General features: G+C 43.2%; 1 protein-coding gene across 15 annotated transcripts in view; it reads right to left on the minus strand.

Moving 5' to 3' along the window:
- The window catches only part of FYB1 (FYN binding protein 1), a 90,572-nt gene that overhangs the window by 26,341 nt on the left and 47,564 nt on the right, over positions 1 to 16,667 (minus strand). For all 15 annotated transcript variants that reach the window (XM_084833126.1, XM_084833125.1, XM_084833122.1 and 12 more), the window contains 7 exons: positions 15,437 to 15,456; positions 13,127 to 13,173; positions 12,036 to 12,153; positions 8,173 to 8,329; positions 6,061 to 6,205; positions 4,711 to 4,733; positions 1,504 to 1,579 (listed from right to left, as the gene is read on the minus strand). In XM_084833126.1, coding sequence (XP_084689252.1) covers positions 1,504 to 1,579; positions 4,711 to 4,733; positions 6,061 to 6,205; positions 8,173 to 8,329; positions 12,036 to 12,153; positions 13,127 to 13,173; positions 15,437 to 15,456 — 586 coding nt within the window. The remainder of the gene's footprint in view (positions 1 to 1,503; positions 1,580 to 4,710; positions 4,734 to 6,060; positions 6,206 to 8,172; positions 8,330 to 12,035; positions 12,154 to 13,126; positions 13,174 to 15,436; positions 15,457 to 16,667) is intronic.

The following is a 16,667-nucleotide window of genomic DNA, read 5'->3' on the forward strand; positions in this document are numbered from 1 at the left end:
TGGGAGTACCAGACCACCTTACCTGTCTCCTGAGAAACCTGTACGAGGGTCAAGAAGCAACAGTAAGAACCAGACATGGAACAACCGATTGGTTCAAAATTGGGAAAGGAGTACGACAAGGCTGCATATTGTCACCCTGCTTATTTAACTTATATGCAGAGTACATCATGAGAAATGCCGGATTGGATGAATCAGAGGTCGGAATTAAGATTGCCGGGAGAATTATCAACAACCTCCGATATGCAGACGATACCACCCTAATGGCAGAAAGCGAAGAGGATCTCAAGAGCCTCTTGTTGAGGGTGAAAGAGGAGAGTGCAAAAGCTGGTTTGAAACTCAACATTAAAAAAACTAAGATCATGTCATCTGGCCCTATCACTTCCTGGCATATAGAAGGGGAAGAAATGGAAGCAGTGATAGATTTTACCTTCTTGGGCTCCAAGATCACCGCAGATGGTGACTGTAGCCATGAAATTAAAAGACGCTTGCTCCTTGGGAGGAAAGCTATGGCAAACCTAGACAGCATAGTAAGAAGCAGAGACATCACCTTGCCGACCAAGGTCCGTCTAATCAAAGCTATGGTTTTCCCAGTAGTAATGTATGGCTGTGAGAGCTGGACTATAAGGAAGGCTGAGCGCCGAAGAATTGATGCTTTCGAACTGTGGTGCTGGAGAAGACTCTTACGAGTGCCCTGGACTGCAAGGAGGTCAAATCAGTCCATCCTAAAGGAAATCAACCCTGACTGCTCATTGGAAGGACAGATAATGAAGCTGAAGCTCCAATATTTTGGCCACCAAATGCGAAGAGAAAACTCCCTGGAAAAGACCCTGATGCTGGGAAAGACTGAAGGCAAAAGGAGAAGGGGACGGCAGAGGATGAGATGGCTAGATAGCATCACGGATGCAATGAATATGAACTTGAGCACGCTCCGGGAGAGAGCGCAGGACAGGAAGGCCTGGCGTGCTATGGTCCATGGGGTCACGAAGAGTCGGACACGACTGAACGACTGAACAACAACAACAAGGACTCAGATCCGTAGCTGCTTTTGTGCCACACAAACATCTGTCCATGCTGTGCCAATGAGGTTAAAGCCAACTTGAGATCCTGACCTCTTGATTCCTGCTTACAATAAAAGAGAAGTTGTAAAATATTACACTTGAGTTGCCCAGATGTGCAAATGCAAACCCATGTAAAGGAGGTGAAAACAGTAAGACTACCTTCCCCAACCTTGTGCCCTTCAGATGTGTTTGGACTACAACTCCCAACATCTCCAGCCAGCATAGCCATTGGCTGCAATAAGAATTTATTTAAACAAAAAATACACCCAACGCAATGAATTCTATGGTCAAATCAAACACATCTAAAAACATTAGTTTCACAGCCTTTAAATATTTGCCCCCTGCCCAACTAACAGTTTCCTAACGTTTTTTTTCATTATGAGCTAATCAAGGTGGGCAGAATTCTGAACTTGCTTTCATTATTTTATTGGCTTTTCACACTTGCCTTGATGGAATATCGTCGTCATCGTCGTCAACTCCATCATAAATGTCATCAGCTGGAGGAGGAGGTGGGAATCCCACTTTAAATAGGGAGAAAAAAGGAGTAAACCAGGGCTTAGTTTCTACAAAGATAAATCAATCAATCCTGTAGTCAGAAATTCTGCAGTGAGGGAGCACGGAATGAGCTGGTTCACAAGACACGCCACAAGGGGCTCACGGAGGGTTGCTGAACCCACGATGATGAGCTGCACCAAATGCAGGGTGTGTGTGGATGCCATTATGAATATTAGCCCCCAATGGGGTTGTTGTGTGGCATCCAAACCTGGCCATCGTGGGATGATTAAGGGTTAAACAACCCTCACATAACCCTATTACAAACCAAGAGTTGTTTAACCCCCAAATAACCCATGGCGTCCAGACCCGGCCACCATGCCACAACCCCACTGGGGTCAGGTTATCTGAAGGATCGTCTCCACCCATATGTACCTGCCCGGACTCTAAGATCATCTTCAGGGGTCCCTCTCCAGGAGACCCTGCCAAAAGAAGTGAGGCAAATGGCTACCAGGAAGAGGGCCTTTTCTGCTGTGACACCCGTGCTGTGGAATGAGCTCCCTAGAGAGGTTCACCTGTTGCCTATATTGTGCTCTTTCTAGCACCTTTTTATTCTCCCAGCATTTTAGCATCGTAGTCTTTTAGCCTTGCTGTTTGAAAATACAGCAACAGATTTCAATCTCTGCATTGCTGCTAGATTGTATTCTGGCTGTATTTTTATACTGTAGTGTTAAGTTTTTTATATTTTATATTATTTTTATGTCTTACTTTGTGGTTTTGTTTTGTGACCTGCCGAGAGAGCTTTGGCTATTGGGTGGTATAGAAATGTAATAAATAAATAAATTAAAATAAAATAAAATAAAATAAAATAATGGTGGCTGCACAAACCCAGCAGATGCTGTGGCTCATCATGGGGTAAACAGTGTCATGAGAACCAGGTCAGAAACTGCAGAAAAGCCAACATGTAAATATAGGTAGCCTAATCTCTCTCTCTCTCTCTCTTTTTATTTATTAGAACTATTTATATTCCACCTTTCAAACTGAAATCCTACTAAAGTGCTTTACAAGTAGAACAACAATATATTAATAAAAACCAGTATAAAACACTATTAAAAATAACAACTCTTAAGGATCTGTCTTACAGGGCAATTGATAAGAACATAGGAAGAGCCATGCTGGATCAGACCAAGGGTCCATCTAATCCAGCATTCTGTTCACACAGTGGCCAACCAGCTACCCATGGGAAACCCACAGGGAGGAGGCAACAGCACCCTCCCACCCATGTTCCCCAGCAACTGGTGTCCATAGGCATACTGCCTCTGATGCTGGAGGCAGCAGATAGCCATCAGGACTAGTAGCCATTGATAGCTTTCTCCTCCAGGAATTTATCCAATCAGATGGTAGAAAGCCTTCTGTGGGAAGGGAGTCCAGCTAGAACAGGGGCTTGAGGTGATTTTCAGCTACCACCCTTCCCACAGGGGAGATGGTAGTAACGTCCCTGGGGTGGAGAGAGGACAGTCCAGCTAGAGCAGGGGCCTGATGTGAACCATCCATGCTCAAGAGGGAGCCATCAGCATGCTCAGGAGAACCCCAAGGCAGTGCAGGCTGGTGGCTCTGATTTCAGTGGGGCTGTAAATCCATTCTGGGTTTCAGCCAGAGTCAGTCAGCATTCTAAAGAAGCTATCCAAGGTGCTGGGTTCAGGAGAACCCCAAGGCAGTGCAGGCTGGTGGCTCTGATTTCAGTGGGGCTGTAAATCCATTCTGGGTTTCAGCCAGAGTCAGTCAGCATTCTAAAGAAGCTATCCAAGGTGCTGGGTTCAGCATAGTAGGAAAAGGCTACACACTTTACCTTATTTATCTACAACTAAGGGCATAATCCTATGCATGTTTAGACAGAAGAAGTCCTACAACTCCCAGCATGCCCTAGCCAGCAAGCTGGGAGCTGTAGGACATTTTCATGCTTAGGATTATACCCTAAAATGCATAGGATTGCACCCTAAAATGCACCTTAGGGCCATAGCTCCAAAGTCAGTGTAAGTGGGCATGAATATACAGGTGAAATGTATTAGTCATGCTATGTGAAATGGTAAAAACGTTCAGGAAGAGAGCCTGGAATATCCCTCAGAGGGCCAGGCCTCCAGATGTCCCCTGTATCTACAACCCTGTAAATGACATAAGGACTTGACTAGAAGTGCCACTCCAACCTAATACAATGATTTATTGATAATACTTATATCCCACTTTCCACCATGTGTTCAAAGTGACTTAGAACAATGAAATATAAAGAAGAAAGCTGTAATCACACAGAATCACTAGGAACAGAATTTAAACATCATGAATAGCTAGCCAGTCAGAAAAGACACTCTAGGAAGGAATCCCAGGCACCTGATGAAAAAAAGGAAGGTTTTTAATAGTCTTTCTGGAATGAAAGCTAAGAGGAACAATTCCTGAGGGGGGTTGATCTATAACTTCTAGGTCATGGCTGCAAAGACAGTATCAGTCATGCTACGTGAAAATGGTTTAAAATAAATAGTACTGCAAAAGTTTGGGGAAAAACCTGATCAAATGATAACATAACTCTCCTGTTCAGTTGTTATCAGATCTATCTCTTCTGAGATACTTTTTTTTTTAAAGAGGCAGTTAAAGCCTGTTGTTTTAGCTTTACAACATGGGTGAGTCTTTTATTTTCCTTTGAAGAATAAAGCTATTCATGTCTACACCTTTAACAGGACAAGATTTTTTGGATCAGCGTGGTGCTGACTTCCTCGTCTTGAAAGTGGTATTTATTTGGCCTTGATGTTAACAGGAGAATTTTAGAAATGGATATTGAAGGAAGTATTATGAAGGTCTGAGGCAGCCTTTCTCTATCTGGTGCACTCCAGATGCGTTAAACTAAAACTCCCAGCATGGCTGGCTGGGGGATGCTGGGAGTTGTAGTCCAACACATCTGGACTACAACAGGTTGGGGACAAGTGGTCTGGGAATTTTCTACTGTAGATGGATGGCTTGCTAATTGCTGGTTTTTATTGTGACCTTGGGTCATAGCTGTATCCTGAGTTGTGTTTCTCAGTCATGCTAGATTGTGATGGTATCTTGGGAACTGGCTGACAGACAGATTTTAATTCTTACATAAAAACATGGCAATAAAAATGGAACTTACCTGCTGTGGCACTTTGACCTCCACTTTGAGCATAAAAACAAAATTGAAAAAAAATTGTTGAGGGCAAAGAAACACAAGCACACAGGCACACAAAAGGTCGCATTCCTAAACAGACTTGCTATGGAGTAAGCCCCACTGAACACAGTTTGGCCTACTCCTGTGTTAACACACATAGGACTGCACATGATTTTTCATAGTCTGGTTCATTGATATCATCTCTTTCTCTGCGAACCTTTGAAATCATTTGAGGAGGCCTTGTCCCAGTTGCCTTCTTTTTGAGAGGTAAGATTTAAAGGCACTTGGGAGATGGCTTTCTTGGTGATGGCACCATAGCTTCCCTAAGGAAGTGCATCAGAACATTTAATTGCTGAGTTTCAGATGTGCTTCTAAGGGTGCGATCCTGTGCATGTTTAGACAGAGAAAAGGCCTACAACTCCCAGCATGCTGGGAGTTGTAGGCCTTTTCTCTGTCTAAACATGCACAGGATCGCACCAACATCTTTAAAAATTGTTCTTGCACTTCGGCTGGAGCTTTCGAGAGTAGTGCGATTGTTCTACCTCTCTCTATTGCTGCTTGGCATCTGCTTTTGTTTAGATTTGTTCATCTTTCTTTATACTTGTTTTTAATTTTATTACATCTTAATTTTATTGTACATTTGCCTTGAGCGTCCTTGGACAGAAAGGCAATAAATGAAAGCCAGTGCGGTGTGGTGGAGAGGTCGCTGGAGTTAGACCAGCAGTCCAAGTCCTGATCACAACACTAGCTCGCTGGGCGACTTTGGTCAGTCTCTCTTTCTGTCTCAGCCTAACCTACCTCACAGGGTTGATGTAAGGATAAAAGGCAGGAGAATAATACACACCACCCAGAGCTTCTTGGAGGAGGTGGTGTAACAACATTATGAAATAACACACGTTATTTGAAAATAAAATGTATCCCTACCATGGCATAGCCATGCTGAGCAACAACTCACCATCACTTTTTGATTTAAGGTACAGTGAGCAACCTCAGGCATTCCCCTCCCCCAGAACCCCCCCACCCTGCAGGCTGCACTCTTGCCCCCTCAGCCGAAGCAAAAAACAAGCAATTGGCTTGAGAACAAGTTAACCTTGTCCTTAGTAAGCCTCCATAGTGGGTTGCCACTGAATTTCAGCAGCAAACTGCTGATTTTTCCAATTTTGGGTGGTGGTTGTGGTGGCAGGGGCTGCCTCCCAGTACCTCACCCCTGATTTCAGGAGCGGATAGAAGAATCAACACAACAAGCTGGACAGCCCTACAAGTCACACTAGAACCGGAAGCTGTAGCATGACCCCATGGCGTCCATCCCTCTATGTTCGTAATTCTCTGACCTACCTGCTCATGCTGTCCTGGTCTCCAACATCGTCGTATATTTCTTGGTCACTGTCTGGCTGCTTCAGCGGAATGTTGATGGAGGGCAGTGGCTTCTTTCTTAAGGAATCGTAGTCAATTTCCACCATGGTCGTTTTAATGTAGCCGTCTAAACACACACACACACACACACAGAACATTTGGTGATTACAGCGTAGTTGTTTTATTTTACAGAGAGTCAAGATAAGATCTGTATTAAACAAGCTAACCAATCTGAGAAGTAAAAAACAGAATGTAAGTTGTATCATGAAGTAGAAACAGTCAAGTGAAAAGAAATTTTCAACCTCCTGATAGCAAATGTGTCTCCTGCAAACAATTGCTAATGGCAAGTACAAATCCAAAATTCTACTCATCAGAAGAGAGGATTTCTGCTAATTCAATACAAGCAGAATAAATTATGTAAAGAGCAAAAGTGATTGCCCTGGTTTTGCAGATGATTAGGCCTTGTTCTCTCTAAGGTGGTACAGGTGTCTGGGCTGTACCACAGATTGTGGGTGGGGCTTATGTGATCAAATGCTCCTCCATACAAAAAAATCCCTGAATACAGAAAGCTAGCCTGTCAGGCAGGCTACAACCCTTCTCCAACACATCCTAGGTTTCGTTTTTTATATGCAAGAGGGTTTTTTTATTATTATTATGAGGAATTATTGAATCATGTGAGCCCTCACCTGCAGTCTGAAGCAAGACAGCCTAAATACAAGTTTACAACTTCAGTGAGGACTAAAATACACGTTATGCAGGAGATGTAACTTCTTTGTGCACTTTTATGCAGTTGCTAGGGAGACTCCACATCTGCTTGGAGCAGTTGTACTATTGATAGGGGTGTTTATTCCTTTTCTCCCACACCGTTACCCCAATCTACAGCAAAATATATTATTCCCCCTGCAAGAGGGGCTAACAAAAGCTTGGGGAGGGGTGATTTAAGCCTTCTGCAGGCATTCTTTTCTCAATGCATGAAGGAGCTTCTGGGGATGCATATGGCTGTCCCTGGCCCCTCGCTGCCGCTGCATGTGCCAGCAGCGCTCCCAAGCCAACACACAATTGGCCAATCAGGATTCCCATCCTCATGTTGGAAGCCCTGTGTGCAGTGAAGGTGCCCCTTTCACACTCAGCCTATCATGCATCAGCTTGGGAGTGTGAGCACACGCAGCAGCAGCGAGGGGCCAGGGACAGCCATATGCATTCCCAGAAGCCCTTCCATGTGTTCAGAAGTCAATGCCTGAAGAGGGATTTAGATTGGAAATGCTGCAAGATAAATGGTTAAACTCCCTCAGAGCCACAGTTGCTAGCAAACTCGGAGCTCCTCTGTGGCCACATTACAACAAAAACACAAACCTAGGGAATTCCTCAAGTTTTCTGAGAGTGCTTCCAGACAAGGCAGACTCCTAGCGCTAACACTCAAAAGGCACCGTGCAGCAATTCCATCTTGTCTTTTCTTAATGGATTTTAAGGAAAACTCGGGAGTGCTACAAATGGAAGACGATGATGCCTGGATTTCATGTAAGATTCCATGAATGAGGGAGTGCAATTGCCCAGTAAAAACCTCGTCTGGAAGCACTCTCGCTGGCTGGGAATTACCTGAAAGGGAGAAAAAGTGGGCCTTCTCCCATCCCAGGTAAGGATGCTGTAATCTAGATGTCTCTGTGTGAAGGAAGACTGTAGTTATGAGTCAGGCACAGAGGAACAGGCAGAATTGAGTTTGGGCTCAATAAACATCTTAAGGTGATGATGTAGGAGCTGTGGACTTTGGCTTTCTGTTGGATTGTTTAAGCTGTGCTTCCACCTATGTTCAACCTGTATTTACAAATATTTACAAAGTCAAATACTGCAAGATGCCAACAAGCTGGCAGTGACCTCCACCCAAAGGACTAAACCTGGTTAAGCACTGCACCCCTGGAATACCTTACTGCTCACAGAAGTGGAGTGTGCACATTTTAATGAATAAACAAATAAATATTTAGCAAACAAACAAACAAGCTTAGAATGCTTTCCTAGGGCACTTCAGATTATCCAGACAGTGAGTGACTGAATTCAGCTTTGATGATCAGAAATTCACTTAACTTCTGTACTACTTACAGGAACCTCTTGTCCTTCCCAGCCATTTCCCCTCTGGATTGTCTGTGATGCGGATTATTTCAATCTGATCCCCTTGTTTGATTGTCAGATCACTCTTCCCTCCTTTGAAGTCTTGGCGAGCTCGTGCCTGGTGAATGACTTCAATGGGACCCACTAGCTACACAAAAGGAGCATATTATGTGGATGTAAACAAGACGTTAGGCATGTGGCTAGGTTTAATACTTCAACAGAGAGAGGGAAATGGGCAAACCACAACTAAAAGATCTCCAAGTTAGATTACTGCAATGCAGTCTTAAGTGGGGCTGCCCTTGAAGACTGTTCAGAAGCTGGAGCTTGTGCAAAATGCAGCAGACAGATTAACAACTGGGACCAGAAGGACTGAGCACATAAGACCAATTCTGGGCCACCTGCACTGGCTGCCTGTATGTTTCTGAGCCTGATTCAAGGTTCTGGTTTTAACCTATAAAGCCTTACATGGCTCGGGACCGCAGTACCTGACGGAATGCCTCTCCCTACCTAAACCTGCCCAGACACTATGATCAACATCTGAGGCTCCAAGTGCTTCCTCCAAGGAAGGCTCAGAGGGTGGCGACAAGGGAGAGGGCCTTCTCCGTGGTGCCCCCCCCCCCAACTGTGAGCTCTTACTGAGGTCTACCTGACGCCAACACTGTCATCTTTTCAGTGCCTGGTTAAGACTGTCCTCTACTCCCAGGCATTTATAGAATCATAGAATCATAGAATAGTAGGGTTGGAAGGGGCCTACAAGGCCATCGAGTCCAACCCCCTGCTCAATGCAGGAATCCAAGTCAGAGCATCCCTGACAAATGGCTGTCCAGCCTCGTCTTGAAGGCCTCCAGTGTGGGAGAGCCCACCACCTCCCCAGGTAATTGGTTCCATTGCCGTATTGCTCTGACACTCAGGAAGTTTTTCCTGATGTTCAGCCGGAATCTGGCTTCCTGTAACTTGAGCCCATTATTCCGTGTCCTGCACTCTGGGATGATCAAGAAGAGATCCTGGCCTTCTTCTCTGTGACAACCTTTCAAGTACTTGAAGAGTGCTATCATATCTCCCCTCAGTCTTCTCTTCTCAAGGCTAAACATGCCCAGTTCTTTCAGTCTCTCTTCAGAGGGCTTTGTTTCCAGTCCCCTGATCATCTTTGTTGCCCTCCTTTGAACCCTCTCCAGCTTGTCTGCATCCTTCTTAAAGTGTGGTGCCCAGAACTGGACACAGTACTCCAGATGAGGCCTAACCAGTGCTGAGTAGAGGGGAACTAGTACTTCCCGGGATTTGGAAGCGATGCTTCTATTAATGCAGCCCAAAATAGCATTTGCCTTTTTTGCAGCCACATCACATTGTTGGCTCATATTCAGCTTGTGATCGACGACAATTCCAAGATCCTTCTCGCTCGTAGTGTGGTTGAGCCACGTATCCCCCATCTTGTAACTGTGCATTTGGTTTCTTTTTCCTAGGTGCAGAACTTGGCATTTGTCCCTATTAAATGCCATTCTGTTGTTTTCTGCCCAGCACTCCAGTCTATCCAGATCACTTTGAATTTTGTTTCTGTCTTCCAAAGTATTAGCTATCCCTCCCAATTTTGTGTCATCTGCAAATTTGATCAGCATTCCCTGCACCTCCTCCTCCAAGTCATTAATAAAAATGTTGAAGAGCACTGGGCCCAGGACTGAGCCCTGCGGTACCCCACTCGTTACCTCTCCCCAGCTTGAGAAGGTCCCATTGATAAGCACTCTTTGAGTCCGATTCTGTAGCCAACTGTGGATCCACATGATCGTTGTTTCATCTAGCCCACTTCGAGCAAGTTTGCTCATCAGGATATCATGGGGCACTTTGTCGAAAGCTTTGCTGAAGTCGAGGTATATGATGTCTACAGCATTCCCACGGTCTACAAGGGAGGTGACTTGATCAAAAAATGAGATCAGATTTGTCTGGCAGGACTTGTTTTTGACAAATCCATGTTGGCTTCGAGTAATCACGGCATTGATGTCAAGGTGCTTCCAGATGGATTGCTTTATGATCTGCTCCAGAATTTTCCCAGGGATTGATGTCAGACTGACTGGTCTGTAGTTCCCAGGTTCCTCCTTTTTACCCTTTTTGAAGATAGGGACAACGTTAGCCCTCCTCCAGTCATCTGGCACTTCCCCGGTCCTCCATGATTTCTCAAAGAGAATAGACAGCGGTTCTGAGAGTTCTTCTGCCAGTTCCTTTATTACTCTAGGATGCAGTTCATCTGGCCCTGGAGATTTGAACTCATTCAAAGTAATGAGGTGTTCCTTGACCATATGCCTGTCGATCTCAAGCTGCAATCCTGCCCCTTCAGCCTGTACTTCGCCTTTGCCAGGGGGGTCATAGACCCTCCTTTGGGAGAAGACTGAGCCAAAGTAGGAATTGAGCACCTCTGCCTTTTCTTTGTCATCTGTTATCATTTTGCCATCCTTATTTAATAGCTGATTTAATGGTATATGATGGGGCATTTATGCTAGTTGTCTAAACAGGTCTAGTATTCCATTGAAACTGTTTTTAGCTGTCTAAATTGTTTTACATTTTGTATATTTAAAATTTAATGCTGTATTTTATGCTGTATTTTCGTGCTGTACTTTATTGTCTTATGAACTGTTGTAAACTCTCCAGAGAGCTTTGGCTATTGGGCAGTATAGAAATGAAATAAATAATAAATAATAATAGTAAAAGTCTGGACTTATTCAGATGTAATGCTCAACCTTAGTTTATTGTTATGTCAATGAGCCTTGCACCCTGCAGGCGGCCTCTACAGGCTCTTGCATTCCCTGCAGCTCCTCCTGCGGCCACAAGGAGTTCAGAAGCTTTCCGTTTTGATTAACCACAGCTTGCTCTATCATCCATACCGAACAAACTGTTGTTAGTCTTAACTATGGTTAGTAGACAGCAGGGCCAGCATCAAGGGTAGGCATAACTGGGCAGTTGCCGAAGAAGGGGCCCACTAACAAGAGCCCCTTGGTGTTGCTCCTCCTCTTCAGCATTGCGACCTGCTTGTTCGCCTGCCTCTCGCTCTGGGTCAGATAATGGTGATGGTGAGAAGGAGGAGCAGTAGATGCCACTACCCATTTGCTCCCTGGCTCTCTGCCTGTCAAACAAGCAAGTGCTGGCAATGATGAGAAAGAGGAGGAGGAGCAAGAGCAGCTGGTGACCATGGTAGTGGGAAGGTAGCCAAAGTTCCTCAAAAGCCTGGAGCTGGCATGTAGAAAGAACCTAACTTCAAAACATAGTTTATGAGCTGGCTTGTCTTCCCAAACTACAGTTACTCCCCCAGGCTGATTCATAACTGGAGCCAGCATAGGTACAGTCTTTGTGGGTGCCTTCACCAACTTCAACCTGAGTTCTACTGAAATGAATTGTATGTCGGTACTGGAAGTTCCAGAACCAGAAGCTCCAAATACAGTCATCATCACCTATTTAGTCCCTTGGCAGAAATGCTCAGCCCCAAATCTTTATTCAGACTTTGTACTGAAAACTAACTATTTGACTGAGTGGGCATTAAGACATTAAGGCTGAAATCCTATACACATTTACCTGAGAGTAAGTCCCATTGAATTCCATGGGATTAACTTCCCAGTAGACATACATACATTCATTCATTCATTCATTCATTCATTTTCTATACCGCCCAATAGCCAAAGCTCTCTGGGTGGTTCACAAAAATTAAAACCACAAAGTACAGCATAAAACAATATAAATGTGCTTAGGATGGCACTGTAAGTTTTGCAGATATTAAGAATGCCTAAAGGAGTATCTTTAATAATGCTAAAGGACAGTGTATGTATTCTCGTTCAAGTTATTATTTGCAGAGCCTGCAAGCAGAAGGCCCTTACTTTGAACTTCTTTCTGGTGTCCTGCTCTTTTTTCTCTTTTTCCTTTTGTTCTTTCTTCTCTTGATCAGACTTTTTCCTTTCCTCCTTCTTTTTTCTTTCATCATCTCGAGGTGTAGGTCTGCCAAACGAAAACCAGTTGATATTTGACTCAACAGACAAATGGACAAACATCTAGTCAGGAATGAAAACCTAATTGAAACAAACTAGGGTTGCCCCCAAATATGGAAAGCAGTATATAAATTTTACATACTAAAATATACTATACTAATAAATTATATAATAAATAAATTATACTAATATAATATTATATCATAAATTATATTATAATGAATTATTTATAAATTAATAAATTATAAATTATACTGATTAATAATAATAATAACGCCCTTCAGTTTTGTCACTGTATTTGCAGTCTGTGGAATTGTGCATGTGTGTTTCTGTGTGTGTGTGTGCGTGCGTGTGTGTATGGTGGATGTGATATATCTTCTGGGGTAAAACTCACAATTTTCAGGGGGTGGACACTTACTAGAGTTCCCTTATTTGGATCAACTGGTGGGAACCATCTTTTCCTTTCCACAAATGCTCTGTTTTGAGCAGTATGATGGAGAAAAAATAGCCACCAAAAGAAATAGCTGATATTTTTTGTGGTAGTCACATCCCCTCCCTCGAACAATGTGTTTGAGGGGAGGAAGTGAGGGGGTCCAGTAAGTTTTGTCCGCCACATGTGTCCCCACCCTGAAATTCAAAACAGAGAAGGGGCTTTTACCCCCACTTTTACCCATGACCCCCTCCACTTCAGGTCAAACTTCTGCTGCTCGAGCACTTCATTCCAGTCTTAAGTGAAACGTTCCCTAAAAGTTAACAAAGTGTATATCACTATAACAAATTTATTTGAAAAAAATAGAAGCAGCAGAAAAACATGAGAGGATTACAAGTGGATAATGATGTTGTCTGGACCCCCTGTAAAATTCCACAAATGAGGCAAGACAATAAAAAGTCCTGTCTGGAAACCCTTAGTCTCCCTCTAGTTTCAGTTGTGGGATTCTGATAAACAGGGACCTGCTTTATCTGTAGGGCAATGTATGTCATACCTCATGTTATTTATGTCTTCATACATTTCCCCATCACTGTTTTGACTCTATATCAAAAGGAAAAGAAACAGATGCTTCAGTCTTCACTGATACAAAATACACTTGATCGAGAAAAAGAAAATTATATTCCAGTTCAAGTGTAAAAAGTGAAACAAAAACAAAAACAAATAGCACTAGCACTTGGCAGGGAAACCACAGTAAAAGTATAGGAGTCATCTGATCATTTCAAACCCAGTGATGTTCAAACAAGCTCTTGCTTAGAGCTTGATTATTTATTCCTATAATCAAAACTATCAAATATTGCCCAGACCTGAGGCCATTTCAGGTGTTCATTTTGGAAAAAATAAACACATATATCTTGTGAGGTGAAGTCTGCTGCCTCAATGCCCATCCCTCCCTCACATAATTTGTTCTGCCCCCATTCATTCATTCATTCATTCATTCATTCAAACACACACACACCGCTCAGTTCAGCTCAATCCCTGATCAGGGATTGTAAACATAAAGGGTGGGGGGTTGTGAAGCCCATAAGAACATAAGAAGAGCCCTGCTGGATCAGACCAAGGGTCCATCTAGTTCAGCATTCTGTTCACACAGTGGCCAACCAGCTGTCCATCAGGAACCCACAGGCAGGACATGAGCACAACCGCACCCTTCCACCCATGTTCCCCAGCAACTGGTGTACATAGGCTCATTGCCTCCGGTACAGGAGGTAGCACATAGCCATCAGGACTAGTAGCCACTGATAGCCTTTTCTTCCAGGAATTTGCCTAACCCCCTTTTGAAGCCATCCAAATTGGTGGCCATCACTACATCCTGTGGTAGCAGATTCCATAGTTTAACTATGCGCATAAGAACATAAGCGCCTTATAGACTGGGGTGGGCAAAGAATCTGGGGGCCAATTTCCTTTCCAGAAGCCACAGGGGCCACACCACTGCCCCTGCCCCTGCCCTTTTTTGCTGCTGTGTTGTGGTGGCGAACCACTACTTGTGTTCCTCAAAATAAGGAAAAATCAGATATTTTCTGCTGCCACACCACTGAATTTTGGTGGAAAATCCAGTGTGTATGTGTGTGTGTGTGTGAGAGAGAAAAGGCCAGGGGTGCCATATGTTGCCCACCCCTATTGTAGACCATAAAGCATTGTCTGTGGGCTTTGCTTGTGGGTCACAAGTTGCGCAGGACTGGACTAAAGCAAATTAAGATGCATGCACCCTATCACAAATCTATGCTCCTATGACTTATTATTCATCTAGAACATTTATACCTGGCCCACTCATTGCAAGCTCTTCAAGACCACTTACAGTCCAAAATAACACCATCGGGTTGGATCCAGACTTAATTATGCTTACAATGGGCCCATTGAAACGAATGAGGCAAGTTAGTCATGACTAGCATAAGTCCCATTTCAAGGAGCCTACTCCAAATGCATGACTAAGTCTGGATATAACCCTGTATCATTTGAAATCCACATAAACTGAAACAATCTTTCTTTCTATATTTTTCTTAAACATTTTAACTTAAGATTGACTGTCCGTAGTGGATCCAAAGCCTCCTTATTGCTTTGCTGTCGTGCCGCTTTACACTTCTCTCTCTCTCTCTCTCTCTCCCTCTCTCTGAGATCCATTTACTGTGTGCTCCTCATTCCTTACTCACAGTAGTTTGCAGGTGCTTTTACACAACATCGTCATCTTCCAGGGCCTCTCCCGTTCTTTGCAACCATTATAGTGTGTGTTTTTCTAACAAGGAAAGGTTGGTGTTTCTGTGAATAGCAGCATGAAACCCTAGTGTATTTGTGCAATCCCATTATACCACAGCGGCACCTAGTGGTTGATTAATGGAACATATAGAAAACCAGAGAAAGAAACCCCCAGGAAAAAAAAGATGTGTAAAGGACCGGATCTTAATTCCAGAAAGACTCCTTAAGCAGAAGCCTCGGTAAAGTGGCAGGTTAAAAGCCTCATGTAACCCCCCCCCACACACACACACACAGTAACAGAAGCTCCTGTCACAAAATAAGTTAATCACACTATTACTCACCAAAACCTCCAGATATGTTTTTTTTTTATATATATATATATATATATATATATATATAGTGCTATTACTCACCAAAAGCTCAAGACAATTTAAAAAAGGCATGCTATTACTCACCAAAAGCTCAATAGAATACACTGCTTTTAACTTAGAGGATAGGAGGATAGGCACCAAATGAGTATCTCTGGAGAGAATATTCTATAATGAGAGTGCTAACCACAGAAAAAGCCTTAAATATTTCAGTATGCTTATATGTTATGAAGGGTAATACCTACCTCATCTTGATTTCCAGTACCTGAGGGGTCAAAAGGCAAAAAGTGCTAGTTAATGTTCTTTTGAAGGAAAGTTTTGCTACATGATTTAATATGTATATATTTTAATTATAATAAATTAATTATAATATAATTAAAGCATAGCAACTGCCAGCATAATGTGCCATAAGCCCTCCCTAGATGTGAACAAAGATGAGTATTTACTTGCAAGAATTTTGATCTCACTGAAAAAGGTGGTGCTCTATAGAATATGAAATGGCAGCAGCAGGTTCTGAATTGTGCCAGTTGCTTATCTTATGTAGTTATACTATATAGTGTGTGTGTGTGTGTGTGTGTGTGTATATATATATATATATACACATACATACACACACACACACACACACACTATGGGAAGGATATTAAAGGCAAAACTGAAGTACTTTGGCCACATAATGAGAAGACAGGATATCCTGGAGAATATGCTGATGCTAGGGAAAGTGGAAGGCAAAAGGAAGAGGGGCTGACCAAGGTGGATGGATGATATTCTGGAGGTGATGGACTCGACCTTGGGGGAGCTGGGGGTGGTGACAGCTGACAGGAAGCTCTGGCGTGGGCTGGTCCATGAAGTCACAAAGAGTCGGAAGCGACTGACCGAATAAACAACAACAACTATATACTATATAGATATAGTTCAAATCCCGAAATCTTAATTTTAGTGCTTGTATTTTTATGAGCAACCAAGAATCCCCCTCTAACGTATTATATACTATAAATTATGTGTTAATGTGTGACTGAATGGGTACGGTTGTGTATATGAAGGGGGAGGGGAGTGTCCTGGCCCCACCCACCACCAACTCTGTCTACTCACGCAGCCCCCAAAGTGATCCACAGCTGGCAATGCGGCCCTTTACTTTAAAAAGTTTGCCCACCCCTGCTGTAAATATATAGTTCTCTGTCTATCTATCACACTATACTATTTTAAATAATAACATATATAAACCCTATTTATCTGAGTATCTGCACTGTTCCATCAATGCTTCAAACGTGCATCAGTTTTATGATACTTTGACTGCCATGGCTTCCTGCAAAGTATTCTGGGAATTGTAGCTGAGTAAATGCCTGAGAATTTTCTTTTGGAAATCTGTAGCCTCTCCTCACCAAAATACATTTCTCAAGGTTACTGGAAAGGGGGAGTAATTATTAAATAGGCTTCAGTGTGGATATGCCTGGTGTGTTGGATATGTTCCCAGCC

This window comes from Heloderma suspectum, chromosome 2 (genome assembly GCF_057233095.1).
Source record: "Heloderma suspectum isolate Gila_16-S chromosome 2, 16-S_ref, whole genome shotgun sequence".
NCBI lineage: Eukaryota > Metazoa > Chordata > Lepidosauria > Squamata > Helodermatidae > Heloderma > Heloderma suspectum.